The sequence below is a fragment of the Micromys minutus genome (genome assembly GCF_963924665.1).
Source record: "Micromys minutus genome assembly, chromosome: 4".
Taxonomy (NCBI): domain Eukaryota; kingdom Metazoa; phylum Chordata; class Mammalia; order Rodentia; family Muridae; genus Micromys; species Micromys minutus.
In genome coordinates this window covers 77,002,902-77,029,378 of record NC_137973.1, presented here as the reverse complement: position 1 = coordinate 77,029,378, position 26,477 = coordinate 77,002,902, and the positions used below count along the sequence as shown (strand labels likewise).

The following is a 26,477-nucleotide window of genomic DNA, read 5'->3' as shown; positions in this document are numbered from 1 at the left end:
CAGGCCTCCTCTCCTGGGTATTGAGACTTGATGCCCTGTTTACCGATAAAAATCCAGCCTGAAGAAAGATGTCTGTGCCCAGTCCTCAGGTTCCTTGTTGAGCACCTGAAGGTCCAGGTGAATGCAGTCTAGAGCAACAGACAGACAGAGAATGGTCACTCCTGGCCAGAGTCCGATGCTGAAAATAAGTCCGTCAGCTGTAGGAAGCCATTGGTGCCAATAGATGGCGCCAGCTTCCCGCCGTGGACTCAGCAAACAGAGCTGTTGCCCAGCCAAGAGACTTAGAGGGAAAAACCACATACGTCATAGCCCATTCTCAGGGCACACTAATGAGCTACTGGAGGATGCACCAATCAGGTAGCAACACAAGTCTCTTGGGCATATATAGCAGTGCATTTCTCTCCCACGTGGGAGATCGCCTGTTTGGGAGAAGACCCCTACACAGGCAAGCACGTGAGTGATCGCCTGTTCAGGGAGATCCCACCAGGCAAGCGCCAGGAGAGTCCCCTGCACAGAGAAGACCCCTGCTAAGGAGAGTTCCCTACCCAGAAAGAGTCCCACGTGGAGAAGTCCCCTGCTCAGGAGGTCCCCTGCTCAGAGTGCTGTACAATAAAGGTTGTTCGCAGAAGAATCCTGTTGTTGCACGCCTATTCCTGCCGGCGGGACGTGGGGCGCGCGACAGTCAGCCATGAGATGAGAGGACCCTATGGATGTCTCTAGATGACTGCCAGAAAGTATCAACCAACTACAGTGTGGAACACAGTCACCCTTCAGTAAAGATGCTGGCGGGTGCCGCTTTCACCCAGGGACCATGTTGACATTGCCAGTCTGGAGAAGAAGCAGGCTTCAGGTGCAAACTGCTACAATACCCTAGGAAGGACATGCCACCTGTGCAGTCGTGATTAAACAAAAAACGCCCTTCTGCTTTAAATCAGAGCAGCAGCGCAGGGCTGGAAGCATTCGGGAGGGGAGGCAGCTCTGTGAGTTCAAGGTTAGCCTTGTCTTGGTTCACATAGCAAGTTCTAGGCCAGGCAGGACTACAGAACCCTCCATAAAGATTAACCTCTGAACTGTGTGGCCCTGGATCATTGCTTCGCGGGACAAGGAGGAGGAGGTCCAGAGGTGAGCATTGGTCATGGAGACCTGGTCGTGGAACGGGTGTGAAGCCCATGCTAAGGCTGCACCTACTATGCCGTCTCCGGTGTGGAGATGTCCAATCCAGGGCAAGATGGCTTTCAATGGGTTCTCTGGGTCTCTATGCTCTCATAACACCAGCTCCTTATTTGCTCTGGTAATACTTAAAATATAATGGGCTTAATAAAAATGTGCTATCCTGGGCCAAACACAGGGGGCACTGAAATGAACCGACAAGTCTACCAGTGTATGACAGGCAATGACCACGTGTGTTCTCTGGTTGATGGGTTGCTCTCTTTAGTCCTCACTGCAAGTGTAGAGGCCGGAAATATGAATGTCATAGTATAGGTGAGGAAACCAAAGCAAGGAAACTGTTCTATGCTTTGCACCCTATCTGCTGTTGCACAATTATCTGCTGTCTATCAAGATTTAGACCCACCCATTCTTGCCTCTGCATCCCGGGTTATACTAAGACTGACCCTTCTTCTTGATTTTAGATTCCCTTTCTGGCATACATTAGCAGAAGCCTGCTGATGAGGTAAACACGCAGGGGTTGATCTTACACCCTGGAGGAAGCTCCTTGGCTTTTCCTGGAACTACTGACTGAGAGAATGATCCTTCCACACGCTCAACGCTGACGCCTGCCTATGTCGCCAGCTCAGATCCAGTCCATAGAAAATTAAGTGTACAAACTCAACTGGGTCAACGCAAGCAGTTTTGAGTTTCAGCCCACTGGGTGGGTGGCCAGATGGCCAGTTGTCTGCATCTGAACACTGACGGATGGAAATATGTAGCAAAGGAAGTGTCACATTTGTGAGGGGCTATGGCATCTCCTTAACTGCAGCCACACCCAAGGGAGTCAAAGGTAACTATATTCCACCATCTGAAGGAGTGAGTAAAACCAGCCCACATTTACCTCATCAGCAGGTTTTCTCTAATGTATGCCGGAAAATTACGTATCAGATATTTTTTTTTAATTCTCATGCTTTTCAATACACTGACAGATTCTTTTGACAGGTCATAATAAGGTAAGAGAATGCAATAAATACAGATAGGTAATCTCGCTTAAGGTCAAATTCATGGTCAGCCTCTCTCCATTTACTCTAAAACATTCCATATACTTTTAGAAAGAAAATGAACAGTACCACACTGGCAGATAAATAAAACCTGCTTTTTTTTTCAAGTCCTGGCCATGGATGCTGACTTTGGCCTGTAACTAACCCTGACCAACTCATCGGTTCACTAAGCTGGTGGGTAGAGTCAGTTCTCTGGTCTGGCCCTGGTGCCCTATCTGGGGTAAATATACACTCATTCACACCTCCCTAGGAAATGTGAATTTCCACACCAGTCTCAGGTGAGCAAATCTGCCAGGCATGAAGATCGGGAATGGTTCAGTGGTGGTGGATTCCCTCCTCAAGATGGCTTCTAATAGCTGCCTGGAAGCCAGATACTGCATGGGCAACACTACCTAGTGACTTCCTTCGGGATCCAGAGCCCAGGACACATTGTTCATGCTTGGGTTCAGAACAGCCAATTCAAGGAAATGGGTAAAATCTTCATCCTGTGAGGGGTCCTCTTGTGTTATCAAAAGGCCTCAAGATCAGAATTAGAAATATGGCTGAGCGGACCGTGAAATGCCATCATTTAACTAAAGCCCACCCCGCTCTAGGATCCCTCTTCCTGAATTGCCAGGTGCTTGAACGACAAATTGGGTTTATCTTTGGCTATGCAAGGACAGGAAACAGTGAGTGCCTTGGGTTTGTTGACTGAATAGCAAACCTTCCAAGTCTTAAGGCGCATACTGGGTTCTCACATATTCTTTTATGTATTTAACAGAATGGTGCAAGGTCACATGGTTAGCTGGGGAGTATTTGTAAAGTAATCTAAAACAAAGAATAATAATTATTAACCATGATTCATTCACCTTTGAAAAACTGTTTTATAAACAGTAGAACAGGTATGGTCACAACTGTTATTCTGGCAAATGGGAAGTAGAGACAGAAAGATCCGTGGCTAAGAGCCAAGGCCTTTGGAGGCCCCTGATAAAATGACAGGCTGTTCTTAGGGGAGCCTGTTCTACTAAGCTCCTCTGAGCTCCTCTGAGCTCCTCTGAGCTCCACTGAGTTGCTGGCACACTGGAGCCATTTTGCTTATGGCAGGAAATGACAAAGTCACATGATGAGGTCACGGTGTTACCTGTTTCAGTGTCACCGTCAACATGCAGGGTCTCGTTAGAAGAAAACATGGCCCCTGTCTTGTAATGCTGGGTACAGAATCTCATACCAGTTCTGTTGTGTTCACTTTCTCCGTAACCAAGGGCCGCCAGGGAAATGTTCTTTAGGTGACGATACTGTTTTGAAGAACACAGTTAGATCATAGTTAAATAACACTTGGGTTCTTAAAAGCCACAAATTGTACCATATGGAATGCGCTTCCACCGGCTTCTATGGCTTACGCGATGCATTTTGGGAGCAGTGACTGACTCCACACAGCACCAAGGCATGTTCCTTATTTGAACAGGGACTCATACAGCTGTACACCAATATCCTGTGGAACACTGCCAGCTTCCTCCCAGCTGAACTTCCTCCCAGCCAAAACCAAGGGCGCACTCCTCTCTCAGACTTCTATCTTATAAGTGGTCCCTTGGCTCTACCTGTAAAACCCAACTGGCCCCCAGGCGGTTTTCAGAGCCTCCCCTCTTCCTGGAACTTCCATCTCTCTCTGCTAGGTTCACACCTTCAAATCTTGGTCAAATGTCACCACCACAATGAGGTGGTGACTTAGCTCCTCCCAAGTGAGACTCCTTCACTGAGCTCATGAAACTTGTTAACAAATAACAACCTCACTTTGCACCTAATCATTATAACACGATTAATTATGTGTCAGTTAAAACAACAAAAGCCAGTAACTTGAAACCTCCACGTGTCACAGATCATACTAACATGACTAATACTCTTATATTAACACAGCTCTGCCACTGGCTGTCTTCACAAATAGAACCTCACTACACTCTATCTTCATTGCTATGACTTTCCTAAGAAAGATGTATTACATTACAGAAATGCTGCAAACAGATAACAGTTTCAAGAATATTAAAAAAAAAAAAGCTAAGATGGTGGAACGGGCCTTTAATCCCAGCACTCAGGAGGCAAAAGCAGGTGGATCTCTATGCTTTTGAGCCTAACCTTGTCTACATAGTAAGTTCTGGGCCAGCCAGGGCTATATAATGAGACTCCATCTCAATAAAATAAAACCTTATCAACTTGGCTATCAATTAAAATTTCTAGTCTTACAACAATTCCAAGATGCTGTCACTGCTTCCACGGCCTCCGCAGTATCGTCACCTAAAGAACATTTCCCTGGTGGTCCTTGGTTACAGAGAAAGTGAACTATGTTCACCAATCTAAACTAGTACATCATGGTCTTCACCCAATTTTAACCAAGGTCCCTCTACATAAAAGGGCACCCACCCTACCCAAAGCACCACCGAGAACGGTCGAAGGAACTCCTTCCTTGTCGGTGCCGCAAGAGTGCTTAACGTATGTGTGGGGTACTCCGAGGTTAGGGCCAGCCGTCATGATTGTCTGTCGTATTTCTCTTTGTTTGTCAAGCTTCTCTCCTAGGCAAGCCAGGATTCCGTCTGTTCTGCTCAGAGCTACATTGTCTATGTGCAGTACTTGCCAAATACAAGGAGCACATGTATTTACTGAATTAATGAAGGGGGGCACTACCCCTAAATGTTTTCTTCAGGTCTACTAACCTCACACTGTATCAAATCCCATGTTCGTAACATTTAACTAGGATTATTAATGCTATAATATTACACTTCAGACCACCACAGACTTCCAGTTTTGATCTCAAACCGACACCAAAACTGATTTCATAATCTCCTAAATCTTTGTTCTAAGATAGTTTCCCCAAAGCAGTGGTTCTAAATCAATCAACTAAAAAGATTAAAACCTAGAGAAAACATTTAAGTGGACAAGTTCTACTACTGGGCTATATGAAACTTATATGTGATAATAGTATTTGTTGGTTCACTAAGATGACACAGTCACAGTAAGTCATTTAAAATACTTGCCTGTTTTATAGCAAAAAAGATGCTCTCGTAGGCATCCTCCTGAGTGTATATGCTATAGCTGTAGTCATCTTCGTCAACCCCAGAAAATCCTTTCAAAAATAAGTGCTTAAAAGCAACAGTGTTATCTTCTTTGAAAGCCACCACCAACTGGTTACCTAAGCCAAATCGAACAAGCTGCAAAAGAAAACAGGAATGCGGCTTTTACCAGTTACTGGGGTTAAAAAAAAAAATGACTTCTGCTTCTTATCAATTCTCATTTCTAAGCATCTAAAGAAAAAAATAACCATCCCCAGATTTACACATGAAGAGCAATAATGTCAAAATCGGGAGCCACCAAGGGGACTGCCTCATTGCGCTACATTAGCAATGTAATTAGGACTCAGATTTATTTATATGTTTGTTTATATGAACACACTGTCACTGTCTTCAGACACACCAGAAGAGGGCATGGGACCCATTACAGACGGTTGTGAGCCACCATGTGGTTGCTGGGATTTGAACTCAGGACCTCTGGAAGAGCAGTCAGTGCTCTTAACCACTGAGCCATCTCTCCTGCCCTGTGTTAGGACTCAGAAAACATTCCAAAGGCTGTTGCTTGCACATGCTCAGGACCTTGAGCTGAAGAAGCCACCTTAAAGCCAGGTTTCTCCCCGCTGCCTTGGCAAAGACAGAACTGTCACATGATTCTCTGTCCCACCAGGCAGAGAAAAGCAAATGACTCTAGAAAAGACAGCTGACACCACACCCAGGACTTTGCTCCAGGATGCCTTCTGTCTTCCAGGATCTCTGCTCCCTTATAAACTCACTCACTGCCAGGCATAGTGACCACTCCTGCTCGTGTAGGAGACAGAGGCAAAAGAATCTCCATGAGTTGAAGGCCAACCTGGTTATATAATGAGACCCTGTTACAACATCCCCTTCCCAAAATTGTCTATTTATTGACAAAGCTAAAGACTCAAAGGTTCTCTTCACCAGGAGCAAATGTTTTTCTCTCCATAAGTGGAGAAACCAGCTAGCACCAAAGTTTTATAAGAAACCAGGAGCCTACCCACACAACACTCATGTGCTCATTCATTCCCACAAGCATGATCCCCCTTCCCACACATACTACATATGCGCACATGCCTACAATGCATGTCTTCACCCCTGCACTCTGTCACACAGAGCACGCACTCAATTCACATACAGATACAAGCAATTGTAGTGAGATTGAACCTCAGCAAGCTTACCCCCACTTCCTGTTCCCACTGCTGTCTTATATATCAAGACTCCAGAGCGCTTCATTTGGGTGCTCACCCAGCTAAATCATCAGGGCACCTTCAAGTGTTTCTTATGTGTAAAATCGGGAGTGTGAACTGGGCAGCTCTGACAGTTGTCCTGTCCTGTGTCACTCACCATACAATATCCACACAACAGGTTACAAATCAAACAGTTCAGCCACAGAGGATAATGAAATTAGCAGCAGGCTTCACAACGGCTCACAGTTTTAATATTTCTTCTGGTTGGGGAAATGCCTCCATGAGATCCAGCTGTAAGGCATTTTCTCAACTAGTGATCAAAGGGGCAGGGCCCAGCCCATTGTGGGTGGAGCCATCCCTGGACTGGTAGACCTGGATTCTATAAGAAAGCAGGCTGAGCAAGCCAAGGGAAGCAAGCCAGTAAGTGACATCCCTCCATGGCCTCTGCATCAGCTCCTGCTTCCTGACCTGCTTGCGTTCCAGTCCTGACTTCCTCTGGTGATGAACAGTGATGTGGAAGTGTAAGCTGAATAAACCCTTTCCTCCCCAACTTGCCTCTTGGTCATGATGTTTGTGCAGGAATAGAAACCCTGACTAAGACAGCACCTAAAGCCAAATGCTCTTGGCAAGTGACGTTGTCAATGGCACCTACAGGTGATGTCAGTAAAAGCCAAGCTGCTTTCTGAAAGCTAAAATAATAAACCAGGGAACCAATGCTGTTTGGAAGATGCCGAAGAGGACAGCCCCCTCCCTACAGCCAGAGCAGTACAGCCCCCTCCCTACAGCCTGAGCAGTACAGCCCCCTCCCTACAGCCTGAACAGTAGCCCTTGGATGAGACTCTTCAATCATTATGTGCAGACTGGCTCTTCTCCAAGCTGGGGTACAGCAAGAGTGAGCTCCTACACAGCACTGAGCAGTAACTCAGCATGGTGATTGTGTGTGTGTGTGTGTGTGTGTGTGTGTGTGTGTGTGTGTGTGTAAATATACATTATCTATATAATTCATTTTCACTTAATTCCATTACACTGGACTCCAAGAGGAAGAGGTTCCCCCCACCTCTTTATTTCACAGCGCCACAGAATCAGAAAGGGAATGGATACCCAGCTGTCACCATCAGACAGACTTGAGAGATGGATGAATCACCATCGTACAGGCGTTCAACCTGAAGTCGGGCCATAGACTCAGGCAGGAACAGCTAGAAACTGTCTGAGGGTCTGAACACCTCTGTCTGACACCGAGGCCTGTTCATTCCCTCACCCTCTTTGCCAGGCAGTGTGGGACACTGGAAGCCGACTCTAGACACAGGGAAATCCGACTCTCCCTTCCCACGCTCACAGTGAAGTAGAAAGAACACAAAGTGCATGGTCGGGAATGGACAAGCTGATCAAGAGAGGGCATACATTGGTTGTCACTATGCGGAGATGGTGACATTGTGACCTCTGCCTGGAGCCTCTCCGCCTGGGATGGCAAACAGAAAAATTTCCTGATTCTATTGTTCCTGGGACAAACCAATGTCTTTGTCCACAGGTCAGCACCACCAGGGAAGAACTAAAATTGCCAACACTTCTTTAAGAAAACATGATCCTGAGGGGGAAATGGCCTAATAGTCTCAGGCCTTGACAGAACCAAGCTTGCCTGTGTAACAGGAGCAAGAGAGGATGGTGTCGACTAGATGACTCTATTTTCAAAAAGTAAATGACAGCAAGAAATGCATCCACATGCCACTAACTAGATCTCAAGATTTGCTGACAACAAGAATCAACACACAGAGAGAGAAACAGACAGAGACAGAGAGAGAGACAGACAGACAGAGACAGACACACACACAGAGAGAGAGACAGAGACAGAGACAGACAGACACACAGAGAGATAGACAGACACACACAGAGAGACAGACTGACACAGAGACAGACAGACACAGAGACAGACAGACAGACAGAGAGAGACAGACAAACACACACAGAGAGAGAAACAGACAGACAGACAGAATGCTCGTTAGATGTAGTCTGGCAAATGTAGTCATTGTAAAATCAATTAGGAGAAAACATACTGCGCCCAGTAAAAGCAGGATCGCAGTCGGATAGGTGTAAGTAATGTGATGGAAAGATTGATGTTCAGGAAAGAATGCAGCTGCTTCCCTGAGATTATAAATCACTGCAGAACACAGCAGCAGGGCTTTGTTTTTTTTTTTCCTTAAAAAGTTTCCTGCTCTGAAACCCTGACTAAATGCCTCTCACTCTTCAGAGTCACTGACATGGGAATTCTTCCTACCTGTGAACCTGGAAGAGAGAACCTTTATCCAGAAGGAGACAGGAGAGGACAGGAACACAGTCTCACTAGGCTCAGATCCCCGCTCCCCAGGGCATTAATGCAAGGCTGTAAGCAAATCATTGAACCCCTTTGCCCCAGTTTCTTCACTCATGAAAAGGGGAGTCTAGCTGAACCCATTTCACGGGGTTGCAGAGAGAAGTTCACACACATAAAAACCTTCTTATATCTGGTAGCGGCAAACACTCACCTGTGAGCTATCTGCAGTCATATAAGGCACCTCCAGTGTGTCTCGAACTCAGTGCCCTGCAAATGACACGGTTCTCTCTGTGTGTGTATATGTGTGTGTGTGATTTAAATTGTGGGTTATTTGCAGTTAAAGAGCGGATAGAAACAGAGCTCAGTGGCTAAGAGCACTTGCTGTTTTTGCAGAGGACCAGAGTTTGGTTCGCAGCACCCATTGGGGCAACTCAGAACCAGGTTTAATGCCAGCTCCAGGAGATCTGATGCCTTCTCTGGTCTATACAGGTACGGTGCCCGTGTGTGTTTATGCAGAGACACTTAAATAGAAATGAAAACAAATCTAAACCAGGGGAAAGAAACTATGCTAGAGGAAGAACCGTGAGCTTGGAACAGCTTGAGTAGGGGACATTTTGAAGAGGAAGTCAATGGGATATAGCAATATCAGGACTAAGAAAGTTAAGTTAAAGACAGCAATTGTTTTTATGCCTGTGTGAGCCACAACTTTAATGGCAGTACTAAATTAAATCATCAAAAGTGAAGTAGTTAGAAAATGGGTAGATAATGAACTAAATCATTTCTTCATCTTTTAAGGAATAAGAAGACTCTAATTTATAGGGCACCAAGACTAAAATCTGAAACCCAAGAATGCACAAGAGTAAGAGATTCATCTTCCTTACCATACCCTGATGCTGGTCTTGCTCCTTCTGAAGTGACTGCTTTCCTTTCTTCCTTTTTAAAAAATTATTTTTATTTTGTTTTTATTCTATTAGTGTATATGACCGTTTTTGCCTGAATGTATGTCTGTAAAACACGCATGCCTGGGATCTGCAGAATCCAGAAGAGAGCATCAGATTCCCTAGGTCTGAAGTAATATATGGTTCTGAGCCACCATGTGGTTGCTGGGAATTGAACTCGGGTCTCCGGAGGAGAAGCCAGTGCTCTGAATGTCTAAGCTGTCTTTCCAGCCCCATGGCTTGCTTTTCTTAGGGCTGGATGAGCTGGAACAGCATGTCATACAACCCAAAGAGCCCCCGTGTGAACTCAGAGCACAGCTGCAGCTGTGCTTACTGAAGAACCTCTCTTGTATCCAGATGGAGGCAGCCTTTAAATCCTTCATATTATATTCCAGAAAAAGCATCCTTATACTTTTGGATGATGGTACCAGTAGATTATGTACCAGTGGACCCAAAGACCCCAAATCACTACTGTTTATTTTCAGCCATGTGTTTCCAATGTAATCACCTGCAGTATGACCTTAAATCAAAGTCCAGACATAAATCTCATGCATTCTTGAGAATGCCCAGTAGTTAGCACTTACTTGGACACAATGCTACCTATAAAAGAAAAATTTAGCATTTTCTGTCTAAAGACTTTCAAAGACATTTTAAATAAGGTCTGATAGGTTTTTGAGAATGCCTTGACACTCGTGAATCTCACATGGGTTAGGGGATGAGGGGTTTAGAAACCCCCTTCTTCATGGACTTTCTCTTAATCTGGTTTTCATAACTCCCATGGAGATGTGGCCTCATGATCACTTATCAAAACCAGTCATCTGAATTGAACTCCAACCTGCCCTCTGCCCTCTGCCCTCTGCCCTCTGCCCTCTGCCCTCTGGAAGTCCAATTTTAGATTCACAAACTGCAGTGGTAGGAGTCTTGCAAGAGCAGGACACTTGGAAGGAAAGAGTGATGCTGTGAGTTACCTGTGTGGTTACCATGACTATCTTCAAAATCTGCAAGCCCAGTTTCCATGGGATCTGGCGTCTGGCTCGGTATTTCTCACAGGGGTTCATGAAGTAGAACTTCAGGTCTTCCCTCAGACACTCTTCCTTCACTTCAGAATCGAGAGATGTCATGGCAGATCTGCCAGAGAAGACAGGTTAAAGACCCCGGAGAGCCTGCTTCCCACACAACTCCAGGCCTGCACCTCCTGTTCACCTACTTCACCTGGTTAGTTCTGCAGACACAGAACTCTCAGACCCAGGAAGCACTTGTCCCTAGAAATCTAGAAGAGAGTCCCCTTTTCTGCCACCTGCCTTTGCATAGTCACGCAGTTTACTCTAAATGTCTATTGGCAGAATTAAGTGTTGTCTGCCATCTCCTGCATCTTAATGTACGATGCCTCCTGTCCTAAGGGTTGGAAGAAAGTGTGTGAGTGAAAGGGATGCTAAAAATGTGGGAATATGAGTTTCTTTATGTGTGGCTGTGTTATACCACTACAAACAAGATGGAAGGCTGCCAGGAGCTTTGGGTTTGAAGTGCTTGACATTGGACATAGGGCAGTGGCATTAAATTATTGAAGAACTAGAGAATCTCTGTTCTATAACTCTGAGGATTATATCCTCTACTTATAAATCAGCATCAATGCTAACAAGACAAGAAGAGAGAGTTGCGGGGATGGATATGATTGTCACACAAATTTATAGATGCATGAAATTGGCAAAGAAGATTTATTCTGAAGATGTAAGCGGGGAGATAATTAGAATAGCAGCTCAGGCCCAGCCAGATTTTGGTCAGCTTGCTTGTCAACTCCAAGCTCATGCTGGACACGGGATTCCCTGAGGCCAGAGACAAGCAATGAGATGTGACCTAATAACCAAGACCATAACTGATGAGACACATGGTGACTGCTTAAATTAAGTCTCCAAAATGAGGAGTGTAGAGCGTGCTAGAAATATTGACATTATTAATGCTTCTATTTTATACTGCCTAAAACCTAAAACCATGAATTTTATTCATAATGTAGCATAGAACATGTATGGCACAAATCGATCTAAACTATGCATACAGCATAGTTTGTATGCACATATATATTTAACAATGGGAGGTAATCAGCATGTTCACATGGGACAAGCCAACAAAAATTAGAGAGCACAGATGAAAATCGTGGCCTTTCTGGAGGGAATCTCACCACAGGGGGAGCTCCCAGAGGCTGGAAAGATTCCAGGAAGCTGGAGGAAGCAGACGAAAGGTCACCAGCATGCCCTTTTCCAACTGCCTTAGAAGCTGTTCATCTCAAGCTTGAGTCTTGGAGTCTTGTGTCCCTTAAAGTAGGAAGTGTCTTAAGAGTAAATGCTACTGAGGAGGAGAATTGTTCAGGAAACAGATTTCCTGGGGAACTTTTGGAACTGGGTTTCGTTCTCGTAAATCTTACGGAGACTTTTAAAACAGCATCCTGTATGTCGTATGATCTATGTTGTCTACCTTGACTAACAGCTTTAAAAGAAGCTCAGAAAGGAATGATGGGGGCGGGGCATGAACACGGCGGTATGTGTGAGAAGCAAGAGGAAAACTTAGCGGAGCCCGTTCTCTCCTTCCATCTTCACGGGAGATTGAACCAGGTCTCCACAGCAACTGCCTCTTCCTACGGAGCCATCTTGTGGCTCCTGGTTTTTCTGCTTCTAATTTGGTAATTTTTCTTTTTTTCTTTTTTCTCTATAGATCTTGCTTCTAAGATTGACACACTAGGTTAGCTAGAATCCTCCAGCCAGAAAGGAAGAAAGAAATGAAGAAAGAAGAAAGGAGAAGGAAGACAGGAAGGAAAGATGGATGGGGGGAGGAGACAAGTGAATAGAGAGAGAAGATGCTGGAGAGAGGTCGAGAAAACATGCCCATGTGAAATCCACACTGCTTGAAGGTGGATAGGAAAATGCCTGTGAAGATCCCACTGTCCCTCTAACAGCAGAGAACTCCTAGGGCATCTTGCTAGATGTCTAGAATAGTGACAACTGCCATCTGGGACTTTTGGGGTGCTTTTATAAAAGGGGACCAAGAAACTAGGGCTCAGGCCAGATCCCACTATAAACTGACAGCAAACTCTCCTCTCACACAGATATGTGCCCCAAACCACTTCCGTCTCTGGAAGTAGACTAAGAAACCACTCCTAAGGCTACCCTGCAGACCAGACTGATTCCATATCCTATTTCCAAAGTAAAGAGGAAATGAAAAAGCCAGCCTATCCCCAGGCGTGCTAGCGGTGAACCAGACCAGCGGGACTCAGACCTAGGTGATTAGGGTACTTCTAAGTGTGGGGTTGTTTGCGTCTGGAGGTTTCAAACTAGAGCTGCTCTTTGTGTCCTGAATATACAGAGGATGAGCCTCCAGGGACTTGGGCAATGTAATGTGTAACTTGTAAGCTATGACTCCTCTTTAAACATACCCAGACCAGTGGTAATCAAGTAACAAAACAGCTTAGAACACAGTAGAAACTGAGAACATGAACCACTGTGTGCACCAGAACTGGACATCTTGGAAGAGCCTTGTTGAGGCTGGAGAGGGGGCTCAGTGGTTAACACCACTCACTGGTCCTCCAGAGGATCTAAGTTCAATTCCGAGCATCCATATGGTGCTAACAACAGGCGTCTTCAGCCCTGTGGGTACAATGCTCTCTCCTAGCCTCTGCAGGCACTGCACACATATGGTGCACAGAATTACGTGCAGGCAAAACACCCATACACATAAAGTGAAAAGAAAAAAAAGTAGCCTTGTTTGCCATGCAACATGGGTAAAATACCCATAGATAAACTCTAATAAACAAAGTAACTCCTAAAAATGAGAAATCAGCTACTAAATGAGTCAAAAGATAAAGCTGGGCATTGTGACTGCTGTCTATAATCTCAGCACTCCATAAGCTCTGTGGTGGGTTGAATATGCTTGACCCATGGGAAGTGGCACTATTAGGAGGTGTGGCTGTACTGGAGTAGGTGTGGCCCTGTTGGAGGAAGTGAGTTCACTGCAGGGGGCAGGGCTTTGACTCTCCTAGTGCTCAAGCTCTGCCCATTGCAGAAAAGTCCCCTCCCGGCTGCCTTAGGATCAAGATGTAGAAGCTTTGGTTCCTCCAGTATCATGTCTGCCTGCATGCTGCCTGTTTTCTGACATGACGATAATGGACTGAACCTCTGAAACTGTAAGCCAGCCCCAGCTAGATGTTTGCCTTTATAAGAGTTGCCATGGTCATGGTATCTCTTCACAGCAATGAAACTGACTAAGACAAGCTCTGAATGATCCATCTTTATACTTCATGATAAGCTTTTCATTTAATAAATGTGAAAAGAGGTTCTGGATCATTAGAATCCTGACATATGGAGATGCCTTCATAAACACACACACACACACACACACACACACACACAGAGAGAGAGAGAGAGAGAGAGAGAGAGAGAGAGAGACTATGTAAGAAATGCTGAACCCAAGCTGGTTTCTGCATGAAGAGCAGTAAAAACACAAAGCATTCAGTCATGTGAACATCTGGAAAGCCAACTTCTGCTGGAGACATTTCTGTGCCTTCTAGTGTTCAGGCTACTGAAGATTCGGGTGACAGAGGTACAATTAAGACTTGTCAGGAGCTATACTTGACGCACATCCTAGGGCAGAGGCATAGGCACTGCAGCCCAGGAGCTGAAAGAGACATCCAGCAATATGTGCTCCTGATTCCTCCACATCCCTAGCCACTTGGTGTTCAAGATATGACAGCAGATATTACCACTGTCCCACGGCCCTTTAGTAAGAAGCGCTGAGAGCTAGGGAGATATTGCTCAGTTAGTAAAGTGCTTGCCTGTGAGCAGGAACTGAATCTGATTTCTTAGAACCTATATGCAAATGCCAGCGGTGGTTAGCATGCTGTAATCTCACTCCAGGGAAGCAGAGAGAGAGGCATCCACAAGACATAAGACACACACCCCCCCATGCACTGTCTCTCTCTCTCTCTCTCTCTCTCTCACACACACACACACACACACACACACACACACACACAAGCACAGAAGCCTCAGGAAATCCAGGGGATAAAAAAAGAGAGAACAAAAGCAACAAGGTTTTTGAAGAGCCAAGATAATAAAAAGTAACAAAGCTGAAAAGTGAAACTCAACAAGGTTTGTCTGAACTACAGTGACCTTCCAGACTGCTTGCTTAACTAACCCAGCCATTACGATATTTCTAATACTGGGAAGGATTACCCAGAAGGAAAACATGTTTAACTCTCCGAAAACGCTTCCCCTCCCCCCCACAGCCATGCAGAATGCAAGAAAGCACTAGTGGGGTGAGATCAGTTAATTGGATGATTCAGAAAAAAAAAAATGTTAGCTGGCATAATAAACAATCAAGATGTGAGAGCTTTTTAAAATACATTTCACTCAAATTTTAAATATCTAAAGACATTCTGGAGAAAAGTCAATGATATTTGGGTTCAAAAATTCTCATATCTCAAAGGAAAAGTTTAAATATGTAAATTATTAAAATTTTCCTGAATGTTTTCCCTCTTCCCAGTTTTACCTGGCTGCTTGGTGGGTGAGGGTATTGTAAAGGCATCAGTACACTGCATGTTGCTATAGCAACAATAAAGGAGGTGCAAAACAAAGAGACAGGAAAACTAAGATGCTCAGGACCCTCTGGCCAGGGAAAGAGAAAGCAGGCAATACCTTAGGACAAAAATCATCCATTTGACATGTGCGTTCACAGCACCCTCTGAGTGGAACGCCAGCTGAGGAATGGGAGCAAGAAAGGCCTGAAAACCACATTCAGTATTTCACAAGCACACACTGGGTGAAAATGCAGGAGAAACGCTGCACCTCCAACCACAGAGGGTAACCATCTGTAACAAGCTCAGAAAAGGACAAACTCTCACATCAGGAGCGGTAACAACAGTTCTGACACGGAGCAGGAATCCATGCAGATCTAATGACATCTCATCAACTACTGCAGAAACAGATCAGAAGGATGGCAGCATTTACAAAGCATCAGTCCAACCAGGCCAAAGGAAACACATGCTCTGCACTGTGTCTACACACATGATTCTATATTTACCGGAGTGCACACGCATCCATAAACACAGGGAAGCCAGAGGTTGACATCAGGTGTCCCCCTTACGCTGCCACCGCGGGTGATGATGATAATGATGAGGAGGAGGAGGAGTTGGTGGAGATGGTGATGAAATAGTTCTCTCCCTGAATCTAGAACTCACAGATTAGACTAGACTAGCTGGCCAGAGAACCCTCAGGATCTTCCTGTCTCTGCTGCTCAGCACTAGGATCGCAGGTAGGAGCCACCACATCCTTGGCTTTTCTTTTCTGCTTTAACACAGATCCTAAGGACGGTGCTCATGCTTGTACAACAAGCACTTACTAAGTCATATTTCTATCCCCTAAAATTTCATAAGCGTACTAAGTAACACTGTTGAAAACCAAATTACCAAAGGTAGGGGAAAGACAGTATCCATGTGCATCAAAATAAGATACGGAATAGAATAGAAACTCAGCCGGGCTATGGGTTAAACAAGGGCTAGAGAATGTGGGTATAGGAGAAACCTGAGGCTGGCCCAGGGTTGGAAAGAAGAAGGAAGAAGGGCCACAGCTGTGCTGGTTAATAGGAATGTCTACCCTTCTGTAAGCAATTGAGACCACGTGATAGTTGTGCCTCGGGTTATCATATGACTATGGCCAATTCTAGGTTTATCAAACCAAGTATGTGGAAGCCCGGAGTTTTGAAAAACGATTACTGATGGTGTTTAACCATATTGAGATTGTAACCTGTAGTTTCGCTGCAGGAATAAGACAGGTACTTGGCCTTTGCTTCTGAAACAGGCACCGTGGCATCTTGCTGGCAAAGGTCCAGCCACTCCACTTGAGTGACCGTTACTCTGCCTGACAGAAGTGACAAGATGACTCTAATGACAGACTTCCTTGACAAGTGGCCTGTTGTTAACTCCCCATGCTACTAAGGAGGCAAGTTGTGTAGCCCGAGCCTAATCCGGCACCAATAGAAACATCTGATTTTTACTGAGACTCATCTGTTTTTCTTTCTTGATACCCAGTTAGCATTTCTTAAGGACTGGTGGCCTATAGGATGATCAGAGATAGAGGGCAAATGTTGAGTTCTCCTATGTCTCCACTGGAAAATATATGAAATCTTGGCAAAATACCTAAATGCATAGCTTCAGGAGACTTCATGCTCTTGTGTGATCAAAATGAGAGGAAAAGAAACTGTAGGTCACACGATTTGGATAGCCCACGAGAAAATTCTCAGCGTGCCTGTGAGCTCATTGAGGTGTGAAATCCCTCCCCTCCCCCCCCTCTAAATGTGGGTGTCACTGCTCCCTGGGACAAAATGGAGAAAGAGAGGAGAATGGCAGGATTCATGTCTCCTTACTGTGGTGCTGTGTGAGGACACCACGTCCTCCTCACACGCAGCTACCTCGACTTGCCTGCCATGATGCTCTGTAACCTACAACCAACTACAACCGTGAGCCAAAACAAACCTTCCCTTCCTCAGGTTGCTTTGCCACTGTAGAGCCCAGACAACTGGTTCTGCTTTCTTGCTCCGTAAAACTCAGAGTAATCCCCCTGCAGGTCCCCCCAGCACTCTGGGCTTGGCGGCTCAGCAGCATTTGGCGCAGATAACTGCCCACCTGGTGGCACAGACCTTCCCTCAACCTCTGGAACATTTCAGGTTTTTGGTTTCCTTCCTTCCAACATCTCCGGGCTGCCTTGATCTCCTTGCTGCTCCTCTTCTGTCTGACCTGTAAATGGCAGGGCATGGTCCAGTGGCCCTTCTGTTACCTGTCCTTTACTCTAGAGACCATCCAGTCCCCTCCCTCCATCCCTCCCCACCTCTCTCCTTCCTTCACTTTCTCCTTCCCCTCCCCCCATCTCTTGTTCTCTTACCCACTCCTTTCTGGAAACAACACCCACGTGTCTAGAATTCCCAAACCTTCCCTCCACCTGCCTCCTCAGTGCAGCCACCTGTGACCTTCACCCAGGCAGATCTGTGGTTCCTTGCCAGCTCCACAGGAGAGCCACTTGGGCCCTGGGCCCTGGACATTTTGGGCTGATTGGCATGAGGTATGCAGTGGGCACCACTGAGAGGCATCACTCGGGTCCAGCCTGTCCAGTCTTCCCTCAGCTCAGATTTCTGCAGCCTCCCTGCTCCAGGCCTCTTCTCTCTCACCTCATAAGAGGGGTGGCTCCCCAGGGAAACACTTCAGACTGACTCAGTCACCTTTAAAGTGATGACAGCCCCTCCGGGACTTTCTCAGAACTAGCATGGACCCTCCTACCACTTCCTGGCCTAGCTCACAAGACTCCAGCCCACTTCCCCCCACACTCTGCTCTGCTTCCTCACCACGCTGTGGAGTCACTCCCGGCTCTGGAACATTCCCCTAGCCCTGGGGGTTAAAACTTGCTGCTTCTGAGCTCGTTGCATATCTGGGTCTTTCTTGCCCTTTCTCTGCACACATGTCACCTTTTAAGACTGGCCTTTGGGTTTTTTTTCCTTGCAGAACTGGACACTAGACTTTGAACCTTAAGCTCGGTAAGCAAGAACTCTCCCGCTAGGCTGTAACTGCAGCCCTCTTTTTACTTTTTGTTCCTGCATAGGGTCTCTCTAAGTTGCCTGCTAGCCTTAAACTCACTGTTATCAGGCAGGTTTTGAACTAGAACTCCTCCTGTCTCTGCCTCCCAAATGGCTGACATTCCATCTACAGAGGCTTTGCTACTTGTGGGCACGTAACTGCATGTGGCCTCTCGATTTCTTGTTATATACCCTTGTTCTCCTCCGACTCAATGTCACAACTAGTTTCCCTATGACAGCTTCCTCAAGCCCTGCTCCACTGTATCTGCCAACACATATCAGACCACCTGACACACAGTAGGTATTCAATGACTATCACTTGGAAGAAATGAAATGAACCAATGCCTGAGACAACCACTCTAGTATGTAAACGTTTCCTCAGATGGTGTCCTTGAAAACAAATCACAGCAACAGGAAAGTTGAAAATGCTGGAATGAACTGAATGGAGTAATAAGGGTACGCTTAGCCAATATGGATAGAATGTAGTTTAGGTGCCCGATTCCCTGGCAGAAATGCTACTTCATTTTAGTCACTAATCCTGATTGTTATTATAGAATCAACTTAATAAATCGTTACCACTGTGGCCTGTTCTTTGGGCCAAAGAGTCCTTCCAAAAATGAAATACGAAAATAGGGGAAAAAATTAGGTTCATTAAAAAGTAAAATCAGTAGATGAACCACATATATATATATATATATATATATACACATACATACATACATATGTATATGTATACATTTTTAATGTGTCGCTCTAAGTACAGCAAGGCTCAGAGGGCTCAGGCATGAGTGACAGAACCAGGTGTCATATAACACGTCAAAAAATAATAAAAGAGAGCAGGCTGGAGAGAGAGCTCAGGATGAAGTGCCTGCTGAGGAAGTGGACAGTGTTCAGATTCCCAGAAGCACATAAAAGCCAGGCAGGTGTGAGATGCATCTGTAATCCCCACTCTCTGGAAGCAGAAATAGGGATCCAGGGCACAAGCTGGCTAACTAGACAAATGAAGCTGAACTGGTCCAGATTTAATGAGAGACTCTGCCTCACTGAGTAAAATTATAGAGTATCTGAGGAAGACACCTGACATCCACAGCGGGACCACACACCCATGTGCATCCACATATATGAATATGTGCACACACACACACACACACACACACACACATACACACACACACAGAGAGAGAGAGAGAGAGAGAGAGAGAGAGAGAGAGAGAGAGAGTCAAAAGGCAAACTCAGAGCAAGCCCACTTAATATTGAAGAAGCCCAAAGTTGACTGCTGTCAATAACTAATAGGTGCTGGGCTACTAATGGCCCAGACTATTGATAAGAAAAAGACAGCCCAGGCCAGAGATGGCTCAGCCGTTAAAAGCTAGGCTCACAAGCAAAACTGTGAGAAAAAGAGAGCTCAATATAGCTACAGGCAAAGGGTCTGAAAAGCAGATGAGAATTTACTCCCTAAAATCCTATAGCAATCAGGTTGCCAGAAATCCAACTTAACCTTTATTTATCAAATACAGGGGAAGCTCTACTAGAAAAATATAAGTATTAAAAAAACCACTCTATGCATAATCTATGAGCATCTGTATGATCAAGGAACCAAGGTTTCATGGATTTTTCTAAGAATTTTAAAGTAGCTATCTTTTAAGGTGATTATAAAAATACTCATTGCAATCAGACTCGTGACTGTATATAAACCTGAAAATGCCTGTTACATTTAAAAAATTATAAGACAAATAAAGTTCAATATTTTTAAGTAAGTCTTTATGTTCATATTTCAACATTTTAAAACATCTAGAGCTAGGAAACAAAATCTGAAAAAGCAGTGTGTACCCAGGCAATGTCTGAGAAGTGTTTCCCAGGTGATCTTAACTTTCTTCAGGTTCCCTTCAGTGTTGGTGATTATCGTGAGAATCATTTAGTTACTGTTGCAAATTAAAATAAAGGCGGCTGTATATCAGGGAACTAGGTACTCCCTTGCCTGGGTTTCCTGTCTCCTGAGAGGCAGCACAGAGTCAGGGAAGGTAAGTCTGAAAGGACAAACCAGGGTTTCCAAAGTGGATGCCATGTGGGCCCCAGGGTCCAGTGTCAGATGGCCGGTCCAGCAAATGAAGGCATTGGCTCCCTCCTAAGAACTACTGCCTGTTTCTTCACTCCATTTCTTATTACGATCTAATTTTCCTATGAATTATGTGGATTCCCAGTCTTCTAAGAGAAGTTAGCTGTGGTTCAAGCCAAGGAGGTTTATTTTTTTGTTTATTTTGTGTTGTTTTATGTTTGTTTGTTTTTTAAAGTAAACTCTGGTTCCCTTCTCAGTATATCTCTGAAAAGAAAAACCACATGGTCACTCCAATCCCAGGATGATCCCTGGAGGAAGACTGAAGGGCTTCTCCTTCCTGGTCATGCTCTCGCAAAAGATGAACACGAAGAATTTTCAGGAATTTCCCAGAAGACAGCAGTCACTGACTTCCTATGAAGCCATCCCTGCCCTCCCCATCTTCAGACTACCAGGAATCAGAGGCAGAGCCACATGTGTTCAAAGTGCTTATTCTTTGCTGGACACACTCCTTTTGAAAACAGAAGAGTCAGGCTGCCTGGGGCCCACAGCAGAGGGAGCTGCCTCTTGTCAGCACTACAGGTTCTGAAAGCTGAGCAGCCTCGGGTGTGGCAATACGGTGTGTGCCCAGTGTGGCAATACTGTGTGTGCCCAGACTGTCTTTTCTCTCCTAAGCTTCCAATGAGTAGCTGATTCCAGTGTCCAGCTGACAGCTCTCTTGTAAAATTAGTCACACATACGTGTCAGGATGCCTAGTTTACCTTAATTTCAGCAAGATGTCACAATACTGTGTTCCTGAGTCTCTTGGTGGGCTACAGGTAAATCTCTGTAGCTGGAATGGATAATATAATTTTCTTTTAATTGCTCCTTATTTAAACTATGGGTCTTCCAGAGTTAGGACATCAAAGGCAATGTTCCAGAAATCATGAAGGTGTGTTTCAAAAAGAGAAATAAAAAAAAAAAAGGCAACTCTTGAAAGAGATGAGGTGAAGCCACGCCAGCCATCTGAGAGGAAAGTGATTGGACCTCCTGAGCCTTCAAACCAGGCTCTCCCTCTGGGGCCGAAAGACTGGGGATGAGGCTCAAAACGGAACAGAGGTTCTGCAGTAGAAGGGTCCAAAAAGACTTCAGAGGAAATGCAAATGTCTGCAGGAGCAAATGAGCACACACGGACACGTGCTCCCTGCCGAACAGAGTGCTCCCTGCCGAACAGAGTGCTCCCTGCCGAACAGAGTGCTCCCTGCCGAACAGAGTGCTCCCTGCCGAACAGAGTGCTGTGTTCTGCTTTTGTTTGTGTCTGGGCCTGTGGCAGGGGCTCTGAGGTGCTTGGTGCTACTCCAGAGGCCCTGAGGATAGGTTCTGGCATTCTCTTCAGACAGATCACAACCACGTGTTCCTCCAGCCCCAAGGGATAAGAAGCTCCCTCTATGGGAACTTACACACACACAGCATACACACACACCCCTACTCACAAATTAAAATAAATAATAATTAAAAGAAAAAAAAACTTCAGGAAATAAAGTTGCTTTTCTCCATATGGGACTGGAGGTGCTCTGAAGAGTCATTCCACACTTCAGAAGTAATATTCAGATCTTAAACGCCAAGCCCCAGCTGAAGAGAGTGGCTCACTTTAGTTCTTAGGACCAAACTGGTTTTCTTTAGTGACTGTTTTTACTCACAAATCATAACCACAAGAAGCCACCTGGTTGTTGCTGGTGACTTTTTTTTTCACTAGGTTTCAAAAATAGTCATAATTTAGATTTTATGTCTCTGACAGGGGAGCCACTGAGCAGAGAGTTTCCCTCCAAATCTATTCATCCCTGACTTTCAGTTTTGTTCAAAATGTATCCCAAGTTTTCTGGCTTTGTTGGCAGACTTCAGGGTTGTTACTTTTTTTTTTTTAAATAAGAGAAGAGAATGTGAAAGTTCCCATATAGGAAGTCACATAAAAGATGCCTGTTTTTAGACAGATCCTGGCCATAGAACCTGGCTTACGAAAGAAAGGTTTGTTTGCTGAAAGAGAAAGGTGTGCCAGGGGAAGGTTCAAGCACTGAATATCTCCTAGCAAAACCCCTAGCAGAATTCAGACTCTAAACTGAAAACCCATCAAACTCCCCGGATGTATGCTGCTGGCTGAGAATGTTGTGAACATTGTGAGCAACTCTTGACAGTGCACAGTTTGTGCCCACTTTCATGGAGAGCTGCGTGATTGGTCCCTTGTACATAAAATATCAGAATTTGCATCCCTCCACCTCCTGTGACACCTCTCTTCCAGCCTCACTTTATAACGCCACAGCCCTCTCTTCCCACCAGTATTGGACAGCAGTGCACCTGCCTATGGTATATGTCACATCTACTTCTGGAGTGGTTTCCAGGCACGTACAAGTGTCTGTCTTTTAGCAATGCACACCTTGGATGACACAGAATACGTAAAAATCATTGAAGCCCCGAACGAAAAACGAAAGTCAAGTAAAAATAAAACTGAAGGTTACGTATCACGCCTAACATGAACACAGCCATTCTCTAAGCCAGAAGACAGTGCTCATAAACCAGAGGCATTTGCTCCTTAGTTCTTAGGACCATATATTCCAGGAGAAAACTGTAGGGTAGGTGCCACGTGGCCAATTAAAAATAACCTTCTCTACTCCCAGAGCTGTAGCTTGTAGATTGTATGACATTAGACGTTTTGGTGAGTCATTGACAACCTGTGACAGTCTCAAAGTTGCTCCAATGTTTTCATGGATGCTTGTGTATTTGTCTGTGTGCATATGTGTGAACGTGTTATTGTGCATGTGGGGGGAAGCTGTGGGAGTCATTCTCAGGAACAACACAGAGCTCTTTCGAGACAGGGTCTCTTACTGGCCTGGAGCTCTGGAATTAGGGCTGACTGGCTGGCTATATGAACTCTGGAGGGGCTCCTGTCTCCCACCAGTTCTGCATTAGGATTATAGACACCAAGTACTCTTACCTGGCTCCAACAGCACTCCCTCAGCTTGCAAGAAAAACACCTCTCCAGCCTCCCCAACTTGGTTTTACAGTTCAAAACTGGTCTTTTGAAGGTCTGAGAAATCTATGCTACCCTTGCAAAAAATTATCCACTCTGGTAGCCATCAGAGACTAATTTCCCGATGATTCAGTTTTCCTTGCCGGCCTTGAGAGCACCCTGCTGGGAAGGCCACTCCCTAGCTCCCTGCTACCTTAGAAAACTTTAACAACCCACCACTATTTGTTTTAAGAGCAGCAAGCAGGAGCCAAAGGCCACTTTGTCACCTCCCTACTCAATTTCGCTGCTGCAGACATTCAAACGCAGGAGAGGCTGCTTGGCAGAGCCACCTGGCTTAACTGAACGCCTTTTCACAGAGCTGGGGAAACCAGGGTTGACCACACCGCAACCCTCCCACCTAAGAAAAGGCCTGTTTGTTCAGGAAGGCAACAAAAAACCAGCCTTATTTTTAACTAAGTGCAAGCAGTTAGCATTAGCCTTCCCGAGGTAGCAAGAACTCTCTGGTAGAGCCAACCAGGATCTTTTCAGAGTCCTGTCTCCAAGAAAAACTAACAAACAAGCAAACAAAGACAAAACAAAAGCTCGTGAAAACATCCGATCTTTCTCTGTGTCACTCTGGAAAAACCCTCAATTGCAGGTCCAGCCCTCCTCCTTCAGAACTTTCCAGGGCTCAGGGGACTGGAGGAGCTAGAAAGTGGGTCCACTGCGCACCCACTATGGAAGCCTTAGGGGACCAAAGCCTCTTACCAGTTCAACCAGCATTCTGATCTCAGCCCCTGGACTTCGCGGAAAGGCGGCTGGGATTGTCCTGGTCGCACGCGTGGCCCTGTCCTCCCGCCACGCCCCCACGTCCCCACCCGCGGTCGCTGACTTCCTTCAGCGCTGGGCGATCCAAGGCGCTGTCACGAAGAACTTCTCTACGTGGCCGTGAGCCGGGGCCCAAGGCAGAATAGGGGCCAGGTGTGGGCGCAGGGACATATTCCGGAAGGAGGTGACAATGGAATCCAGAAGGCTACTAGACTTGGTGCCCTGGGAAAGTACCCACCTGTGGTGGGGACCACAAGCCGGGTCCGGGGCGCGGTTCCACGCAGGCAGGTCCAGCGTCTCCTCACCTCCGTGCATGGTGTGACCCTAGATTCCCTCAGTCCCCACTGTCCCCCGCACCCGGCTCTGTCTGCGGGTGTCTGTGAGAGGCAGGTGGAAAGGAGGCCCTTATAAAGGGAAGTCGCCCGGAAAGCCTGCTGTGAGGCCGCCCGTCGTCCACCCCGCCCCCGGCTGTCCTCCCCTCCCCTCCCGCCCATTTTTCCCTCAAGACCTCTCTGTTTGACTCCTTCAAACGTTCATTGCTTTTCTTTCGAGCCCACTATGTGGCCCACGCTGGGCATCTGAACTCAGAGCACTCCTCCTGCCTCGGCTTCCTGAGTCCTAGGATTACAAAAAGCACGTGCTACCAAAGCTGGGCATGTCCATTTCTTTCGCCAGTTTCCTTGGACAAGAAAAGTGCTTGGTACTGAGATCTACGGAACGCAAAAACTGCAGCCCCTCCCTCTAGCCATCAAGTTCGTGGGGATAGATTCCTTCATTAAGGAGTCTATTCTGATAAGTCCCTGACATGTAGTTGGTAATAGGGCAAACGTGGAGAGCAGGCCACAGGCACCTGAGTCAGCTTTATGCATCCAATCTGCTTTGACCCCTGAATAGCCCAGAGCAGCCCACCCCAGTGGCCTCTATGCCCTTCCCCCTCGTTGCCTTGGAGACAATGGGTCACTATGAACCTGGCTGTAGTACTCCACCTGAAATTAGCAGGGCATTTTGGACAGAACCGGCCCAGAGGCTCCCTGGTCTTCACCGGGCAGTGGCACAGACCAAACCCCTAAATTTCCAGGCTGTGTGCATTAGTAAGTGTTCGAAGGTGCCTAGGTTTCGCTGGGGCAAAGGACAGTTTGTAGAGGATTATGTAGGAAGAATTGGACAGAGCCTTATAGACCGTTTCTGTAAGGTTTTTGAAACAACCTCATATAACTAACCGAGACTGCCTCCAACTTGCTAAGAAGCCTTGAACTTCTGATCCTCCTGCCTGCGCCTTACAAGTGCTGCTGGCCTTAAGGCATATTCTGCCCCACCCTCTCCAAATCTACTCTCTTTAAAAAGCCACTTTCCAAAAGCTACGAGGCAAAAATACTTGAGCTTTGTTGTTTGGTTGGGTTTGGTTTTGTTTTCCCAGAATTTCTCTTAGTAGACATGCTCGCTGGGTATGGGAAGTCTGAGAGAATCTGAAAAGTCACAGTGCCCACTGTACACGGAGCATGCCCAGGACTCTGCCCACTGCCCCCATCCAAAATGGCTAGATGGGGCCAGCAAGACGGTTGAGGAAATAAAGGTGCTTATAGCCAATCCTGGGTTTGACCCCAGAATCATGGGGTGGGCAGAGAGAATCCACACCAGCAAGTGGTCTCCAAAAGCCATCGGTGATGCCTGTGTGGGGTCCTTCTTGCCACCACAAAAATTAAAATTTGGGGACACAGAGAAAGGGGAGAAAGAGTAGGAGGGGGAGGGGGAGAGAAGGAAGACGTGAAAGGGAAGGGAGAGAAAGAGGGAGAGAGAAACACGTTCAGAGAAGTTTGTTACTATCCCAAGTCACATAAACAGCAACCAGCAGATGTAATCTATTAATTTAGGTCTTTGACTCTCCCAAACCTTTGTTCTTACTGCATCCACTCACTAACAAGACACGTCACTAAAACAGTGGCTGGTGTCCAGAAACTTTCTTCATCTGCACGTGTTTCTCTCAACAGGTTCCCACCTGTGACAATCTAGACACAGTCTCACAGGTGGAGAAAACATGCATTTTCCTAAATAGTTGTAAAAGATACATTTATCTAGGTATGACGTCCCTGTCATTTCTAGGAGATGGGGGTCTCACAGCTGAGTTCTGGCACCTCTGGTTAATAAAACCCTTCCCCAAGCAGTTGGTGCAGAGGTATCCAAGATCCAATACAAACTGGTCAGCCCTGAGATCCTGTATACAAAAGTCATTCTAAAAATGCTATAGATAGATAGATAGATAGAGAGAGAGAGAGAGAGAGAGAGAGAGAGAGAGAGAGAGAGAGAGAG

The 26,477-nt window shown here is 45.9% G+C and overlaps 1 protein-coding gene across 1 annotated transcript in view; it reads right to left on the bottom strand.

Annotated features, from left to right (window-relative positions):
* MCOLN2 (mucolipin TRP cation channel 2) overlaps window positions 1-24,485 on the bottom strand; it is a gene marked incomplete at both ends in the record, with an annotated part of 43,221 nt that extends 18,736 nt beyond the window's left edge. The window contains 5 exons of the mRNA XM_080916056.1: window positions 44-128; window positions 3,331-3,484; window positions 5,216-5,389; window positions 10,668-10,827; window positions 24,409-24,485. Of these exons, the coding sequence (XP_080772182.1) occupies window positions 44-128; window positions 3,331-3,484; window positions 5,216-5,389; window positions 10,668-10,827; window positions 24,409-24,485 (650 nt within the window). The remainder of the gene's footprint in view (window positions 1-43; window positions 129-3,330; window positions 3,485-5,215; window positions 5,390-10,667; window positions 10,828-24,408) is intronic.
* Window positions 24,486-26,477: the final 1,992 nt, after the last annotated feature.